At 53.5% G+C, this 7,919-nt stretch overlaps 1 protein-coding gene across 1 annotated transcript in view; it reads left to right on the top strand.

Moving 5' to 3' along the window:
- The first annotated feature begins 7,334 nt into the window (after window positions 1-7,334).
- The window catches only part of SET (SET nuclear proto-oncogene), a 6,972-nt gene continuing 6,387 nt past the window's right edge, over window positions 7,335-7,919 (top strand). Inside the window, exon 1 of the mRNA XM_012639801.1 lies at window positions 7,335-7,761. Coding sequence (XP_012495255.1) covers window positions 7,689-7,761 — 73 coding nt within the window. The 5' untranslated portion in view covers window positions 7,335-7,688. The remainder of the gene's footprint in view (window positions 7,762-7,919) is intronic.

Below are 7,919 nucleotides of genomic sequence, written 5' to 3'. Positions count from 1 at the left end.
CGGATGAAGCAGGAGGATTCCTTGAGCTCAGGAGTTGAAGGCTGCAGTAAACTATGATCACTCCACGGCCCTCCAGCCTGGGTGACAGAGCAAGACCCTGTCTCTTAAAAAAATTTTTTTGTTTTACTTTGTTTCCCTTTCTGCTTTTGGACAATGACAATTTCTGGGGGAAAACAAGGGAAAGATGACCCCCTCATTCTAAGTGGAAAATCCTCCAGGTCATCTTACAATAAAACAAAGAGACAGGTATTGTCTTCCATTTTACAGATGCAAACACTGAGATTTATGCTTGTTAGAAAGCACATCCAGGCCGGGCGCGGTGGCTCATGCCTATAATCCTAGCACTCTGGGAGGCCGAGGCGGGTGGATCACTCAAGGTCAGGAATTTGAGACCAGCCTGAGCAAGAGCAAGACCCTGTCTCTACTGGAAAACTAGAAAGAAATGATCTGGACAACTTAAAAATATATATAGAATAAATTAGCCGAGCATGGTGGCTCATGCCTGTAGTCCCAGCTACTCGGGAGGCTGAGGCCAGAGGATCGCTTGAGACCAGGAGTTTGAGGTTGCTGTGAGCTAGGCTGATGCCACAGCACACTGGCCCAGGCAACAGAGCCAGACTCTGTCTCAAAAAAAAAATAAAAAAAAACAAATGGGGGTCTCATTTTTGCTCAGGCTGCTCTCGAACTCCTGAGCTCAAGTGATTCTCCTGCCTCAGCCTCCCACCAACCTAAAAAAATCAAAGATCTGGCAAACACAGGGTTCATAAATCATGGCCGGTCTGGTGGCTAACACCTGTAATCCTAGCACTCTGGGTGGCAGAGGGAGGAGGATCGCTTGAGGTCAGGAGTTCAAGACCAGCCTGAGCAAGAGCAAGAGCAAGACCTTGCAAGAGCAAGAGCCCAGGAGTTTGGGGAGGTTGCAGTGAGCCATGACACCACTGCACTCTAGCCAGGTGACAGAGTGAGACCCTCCCCCACCACAAAAAAAAAAACCCACACAAAAAAACAGGGTTCATAAATCCATACACAGGTGTAGCAAGACCTCATCAAGGAACTGAGCATCACCAGGATCCCAGAGGCCCTTCATGTCCCCTTTTAGTGACATCCCTCCCACACACCCCCTTACTGCCCCAAGCCAAGGGTACTCACAACACTGTAGACTTCTAACAGTATATATTCGTTTTGCCTGTTTTTGTACTTTATACAAATTAAATCACAGTGTATATTGTTTCGTATCTTGTGTCGTCCACTCAACATTATATTTGGAGGCTTCATTCACATCATTCTGCATCATTCTGCGTAGTTGTCGTTCATCTATTTTCATTGCTTTGTAACATTCGAATGAATATCTTACAATGTACTCATCCTACCCTGACAGACATTTGTATTGTTTCCAGATTTTGGCTATTAGGAATTGATACTGTAAACATTTTTGTACATATATTGGTGCACATGTGTGTGCATTTCTGCTGAGGATATAGTGGAAGGACCGCTGGGTAATAGAGCACACAGTCAGCTCTGGCAGACCTGGCCCCGTTTTCCAGAGTGGTTGTACCAATCTACCTTCCATTGGCTGCTGTGAACTTGTTGCTTGCCTTACTCATTGTTATCTAACAGGCCCCAAAAGGTACCGGGGTTTTGTGACACCCCCCCTCCCCCGCTCCCACAAGATGCCCTCTGGCCCTTAACCTCTGTCCTTCTCTGAAATACTTGAAGAATGAATGGATGCTCCAAGTCTTCTCAAGGGTATTTGGTTTTTCCCCCTTTGTAATTCTTTTTTTTATTTTCCTTTTTCTCTGAGCCCTCCCCGACCCTGACCCCCGCCCCCGTTTGTGATTCTTGATTGGCAATCTTTTCCCTCCAATCAGAGACCTGCAGGTTGGGAAGGAGTTAGCCAGACATTGGGGTGGGGGGTGGGGTGACTGAGGAATGTCCCAGGGTGAGGTGAGGCAGCAGCACGTGTTTAAATCCTCTGGAGGCCAAAGGAGAAAAAGAAAAGGCCAAGTTCTCCACTGGGGCAGGCGTGCCTACCTGCGGGATTAGGAACTAACCTGGGATGGGCTGCTGGTGTTTCCAGTGAAGACCTAGAGATGTGGAAAGCACAGAACCAGGAAAAACCTGCCCCTTCTTCCAAAGCCAAGAGTGCCCCTGCAGAGCGGAGCAAAGGGCAACTAAAAGAAGTTTATCCTGATTGGAGGGTGGGTGGGAAGGGATAGGGCTGGGGGAGGGGGCATGGGGCGTGTGTCCCACTGTCATGTAAATGTCCCCACCAGGCAGGGCAGCTCCAGGGCAGATTTAAACCCCCAGCACCTGGGGCTGTCTCAGTTTTCTGAGCTTCTGCCAGCCCAGCAGGCATATCCGTGGCTTGGTTCTCCGCGTTTCCTGGCAGCATGGCCCCCAAACGCCAGTCTCCATTCCCGCCTCAGAGGAAGAAACCAAGACCGCCTACTGCCCCAAGGCCAGAGGACACCTCGGCCTCTCCGGGCTTGCCGAAGAAGAAAGGTATGTTTCTGCACTACTTATTGGAGATTTAGGGGATTTGCAAAGATTGACTCTATGATTTTTAACACTCACCAATTCCTCTGGAGATGTGACCCCCAAACTCCCCTGAAGGGTTTTAAGCTTGGGTAGGTGGATTAGGTTTACGCGAAGAAAGAACAGAAGGGGTGAAACTGGGAGACCCGGGGCATGTGGGAACTCATCCCTGCCCCCAACCCAATACTGGCCCTGAGCTTGTCTCCCAGCCTCCAAACTCCCTCCTGGGGCCCCCTGTCTTGGCAAGCAGCACCACCAGCCAAGCGGAGGCCTCTCCTTCACCCTCCATGTCCAGCCAAATCCCGGTCCCTGGTGGTTCTACCTCCTCAATCCCGCTCAGACCCGTCCACCTCTGTTTCTTGCTGCCGCCGGCGGCCCACAACTGTGGCCTGAATTACTGCCACCTCCTTCTCTTGGCTTCCAGCTTCCTCCTCCTCCCATCTGGACTAAGCAAAGCCAATCCCGTGGCCCACTCCCTGGTTTATAACCCTCCCTTTCCTCCCCATTGCCCTCCAGGTGCTAAGAGACTCTGGGGACCGCCCACCTGGTCCCTCCCAACCGTGCTCCAGGTTCACACTCCCACACACCCCATCTGGAGGCCTTCCTCTGCTACTCTCAACCTTTCCTCCCCTCCTGAGACTCTACATTGTCACCTTGGGGCCTGTACACCCACCTGCCCTCTGCAAGGATCACTCTCTTCTCCTTACTTGTGCACACCCTCCAGCTCTCTGCGGAAAAGTCATTTCTTTTGTTTTTTTTTTTTGAGACAGAGTCTCACTTTGTTGCCCGGGCTAGAGTGCTGTGGCATCAGCCTAGCTCACAGCAACCTCAAACTCCTGGGCTCAAGCGATCCTTCTGCCTCAGCCTCCCAAGTAGCTGGGACTACAGGCATGCACCACCATGCCCGGCTAATTTATTCTATACATATTTTTAGTTGTCAAGATCATTTCTTTCTATTTTCTAGTAGAGACGGGGTCTCCTCTTGCTCAGGCTGGTCTCGAACTCCTGACCTCGAGCAATCCACCCGCCTTGGCCTCCCAGAGTGCTAGGATTACAGGCTTAGCCACCGCACCCAGCCTGAAAAGTCATTTCTTGCAGGCATTCTCCTGTGAACTACAGTTCCTGGGCATTGGGAGCCATCTTCTGCCCTGGCAGTGCCCAGAGTCTCTCTGTCCTGGCCCTGGTGTCACTACCTTGTAATCATCAGTTTCCTGCCTGCTCTTCCCCCATTTGATCATTAAACTTGGAGGTGGGGGTTGTATTTCGCAGACACAGCTTAGAGCTGGACACAAAGTTGACTGTTGTCGTAATTAGTTCTCCCTAATAACATCCCTAAAGGATGTGGTGGGACCTTTTTGCTTTGAGTTTGGATTGGCACAAGGTACAAAAGCAGGCAGGAAGCACTGACTTGGCTTGAGGGCTAGCCACACTTGTGGAGGGAGCACTGGACTAGGAGTCCTCATCTCAGTGCTTCTGTGAGCTGTTTCACTTTACTGGGTCTGAGTCCCTTGCTTTCCAAATGGGATACAAAGACCTCCTTCCCAGCTTATGCCCCAGTGTGGGGACTGCCAGGGTTTGAAACTACCTCCTCCAGCAAGCAACGTAAGACACAATCTGTGCTTGTTTCCTCTACTGTAAAGTGGGTTCAACAGCACCTATGTCCAGGCTTGCCATGAGGCTTAAATCTAGGTAAAGCACTAAGACTAGCAATCGGTACTCTCCTTCCCACTTGTGGGCAGCATAATGTGGGTGAGTCCTCCTGGTTCTTCCATTTAGCTTCCCACGAGAATTAACAGAACCAGAAGAGATGGGAAGATGCATTCACAGTCCCTTGGAGGCGGTTCATCTAAACCCAAGTAACAGTTCCTGCTGCTCAGTTGGCACTGATGACCTGCCAGGCACTGTGCCAATCACTTCTCTGCCCCTACTGCCCTTAGGACAGCAGTGAGCTGTGGATATTCCTATTTCACACATCGGGAAAAGGAGGCTCAAAGAGGTGTATGAGGGGGTGGGCACTCAAGGCCATTCTAGTGGAAGATTTCCCTGTCAGCCCTTGGGACATTGCAGCACTGTGGGGACTGGCGGCATCTTTCTGGCTGTGGGGTTCTGTCTTCTTCAAAGGAAGCTGGGAAGGGGAGGAGAGGGAGGAATTCTGAGAGTGAGGTGAGAGGCCAAGGACAGACTGCAGAGCCGCTGGTGTTGGAGAGCAGGAGAGACCGTAGTCCTGGGAGTGGGTGAATGACCTCTTAGTGTGCCCAGGCCACTCCCTTGTTCAGCACTCTTGCCCTTTTGCTTTCTCTTTCTCTTCCACTTCTTTGTGTGCTTTTTGCATTCATCTTGAGAAGTGCTGTGGGAAAGGACAGGAAGAGGAGTGGGATGGCTGCAAGGGCGGTGGGGCAGGTTAGAAAAGAGCCTTTTTGGAAGCCCATTGCCTAGGCAGGAGGCATTACAAGGTTCCCTGGGACGCCTGCCAATGTGTGGGAAACAGGTAGATCAGGCACTTAGGAGATGCTGTGGCTCAGTGGTTACCGCCTTTGGAGCAGGCTTTGTGGGTGAAAGCAGCAGTCCTCAGCACCGTGTTTTTCACACTGAGTTTGTTCCCATTCATGAAATCCATTTAGTGGGGCGAGACCTGCATTACAAAAAATACAATAGAAAAGTACAGTCACATCACCCTTAGGCTAAATATTGTTTTGTGTGTACTGGGTCATGATGTTAAATGTACTTCTTAATGTTGGTCACATTTTAAAAAATTGAAAAACACTGTTTTAGGGTAAGGATTTTGTCAACAGCTACCCTGGTTTAGAATCTTGGTTCTGTCACTTTGCTTCAAAGTTTAGTTTATCAATGAAATGAGGATACTAAAATCTACCTTGTGTTTTGTGAGGACTAAGCCAGCAGAAATGCGTGTAGTCATCACAGTCTGTGGCCCATGGTACATGCTGCAGTGGCAGGGCAAAGCAGAGCCTGCTTGCTAGAGCCAGTTGTGGTATTTCTTTGCAACTGTTTCCTGACCTCAGAGTAGCAGCTTGAAATTGGCCAAGCTCAAAGTATCACTGAAATCAACAAATGCTACAAATCAGGGGCTCTTGTTTCTTTGTTTCTCTTCCCTGGGAACTGGTTGTCAAACATTTTACCAGTTTATCATTGGTGCTAATAATTCTTCTTTTAAAGAGCTTGTCCAACTGAGATAGTTTGGAGGGGAAGGATTACATAAATTGCTGGGTTTGGGGGAAAGTTTCAAAAAGACGTTTATTTGTATTCTCTGCCCATTGACCGTATGCCATTTATTTAACATTTATCAATCACCCACCGTGGACTGTCTTGAACATTAAAGACAGTGCGTGAGCTTAAAAGCTGATAGTAGGCCAGGTGCAGTGGCGCACGCCTGTAATCCTAGTTCTCTGGGAGGCTGAGGCGGGCGGATTGTTTGAGCTCAGGAGTTCGAAACCAGCCTGAGCAAGAGCGAGACCCCGTCTTTACTAAAATTAGAAAGAAATTAATTGGACAACTAAAAATATATAGAAAAAATTAGCCGGGCATGGTGGCGCATGCCTGTAGTCCCAGCTACTCGGGAGGCTGAGGCAGGAGGATCGCTTGAGCCCAGGAGTTTGAGGTTGCTGTGAGCTATGATGACACCACAGCACTCTTGCCCGGGCAACACAGTGAGACTCTGTCTCAAAAAAAAAAAAAAAAAAAAAAAGCTGATAGTAAAACGTGAGTGCTGGAAGGCAAATAATCCAACTCCAAATTCTGGTTACAAACACCCAGGGAGAGATTTCAGGCTTTTTGTGATCCCTGTATTGGGGCCCTTGAGGGAGGTAGCAGAGTGTGGTGCATCCACATTACATGGAAAGCACTAAATAGAAATGCCTGTGCCCCACTTCGTGGTTCAGGGCATTGCCTCTAAAGCAGGCCTTGCTGTCCGGGTTCATCGCTGATGTGGTGAAAGGGACGTAACACTGCCCGTGCCATGCATGCACTACTGGGACTTGCACTTAGCACTCAGTGTGGTTTCTTGGGAGCACTAGGCACTGAGTTTCGCCAAAAGGACCCGCGGATGAATGTGGTACGTCCCCGCCTTCACAGCACTTCCAGTTTAAGTGTAGCCCTGCTTAAGTGTCACAACTGACACAATGTTTATAATTTCGTAACAGAAATGGGTTCAGAGAGGAAAGGTGACCTGCCTAAGGGTACATAGCCCGCTGGGCAGAGCGTGGACTAAAAGCCAGGATGGCCCTGGGAGCAGAATGGACACTCGGCTTTGCAAACAAGCCCGAGTTTGCGTCCAACCACAGCGTCCCCACCTGGAATCTAGGACGGCGGTGCCCCCTTGCCGCGCCAGGGCGCCGGGTGGAGCTGGGCACTCAGAGGCGAAGGCGGGCTACTACGAGGCCCGCACTTCTGGGGGCTGTGGACACCCCTCTCCGGGAGCTCCGCAGCGCCCCGCGGAGAGGGGAAGCCACTCCGCCACCACGTGACGCGCCGCCCTGGGGCCCGCGCGCAGCCGTGCGAAGCCCCGCCCCTCTGGCCGCCGCGCGCCCGTCGCGCGCAAATGTCCCGGGTCGGGCTAGAGAAGGGGAAAGCGGGGGAGGGGAGCGCGGCACGGGGGCCGGCCCGTACGTCGCCGCGCTCCTTCCTCCCGCCTCTTGGCCGGGCCTGTGTCTCCTCGCCGCCGCTCCGCCCCCTCGTCCCGGCGCCCCGGCCAATGGCGACACGGCGCGAGCCTCTCCGGCCGGGGGCGGGGCGTGCGCGCGGGGCTTGGCGCGCCTGCGCTCTGCCGCCCGCCCCTCGCCGTGAGGAGGAGGTGGAGGAGGAGGAGGCGGCTGGGGAGAGCGAGCAGCGAGCTGGAGCGCGGAGCGCGAGTGAGGGAGCCGAGTCGTCCGCTGCCGCCGCCGCCGCCTCCCCTCCGTAAGCAGGAGCCCCGGCCGGGGCCCGGCACGCCGCCCCAGCCCCTCCCTCGTCGTCAGGCCGCGAGGACAGCTCGCGCGAGCGAGCGAGGGGGAGGGAGAGCGACCGAGCGAGCGCCGGGAGGAGGCGGCCGGACCGAGCGAGCGCCCGCGCGTGTGGCGTGAGGGGAAGCCGCCTGCCCGCCCCCTTCGCCTTCCCTTCTCTCCCCCTCCCCGCTCCCCCCCCGACCGCGGAGCACCACCATGTCGGCGCCGGCGGCCAAAGTCAGTAAAAAGGAGCTCAACTCCAACCACGACGGGGCCGACGAGACCTCAGGTGAGGAGCAGGCGAGGCCGGGGGCCGGCCCGCGCCGCCATCTTCGCCGCCCGCCCCGGCCCGCAGGCCGCCGCGCGAGCGAGCGAGCGCCGGGAGGAGGCGGCCGGACCGAGCGAGCGCCCCCGCGTGTGGCGTGAGGGGAAGCCGCCTGCCCGCCC

Source organism: Propithecus coquereli, unplaced genomic scaffold (genome assembly GCF_000956105.1).
Source record: "Propithecus coquereli isolate 6110/MARCELLA unplaced genomic scaffold, Pcoq_1.0 Scaffold142, whole genome shotgun sequence".
NCBI lineage: Eukaryota > Metazoa > Chordata > Mammalia > Primates > Indriidae > Propithecus > Propithecus coquereli.
This window is presented reverse-complemented; position numbering and strand designations above follow the sequence as displayed.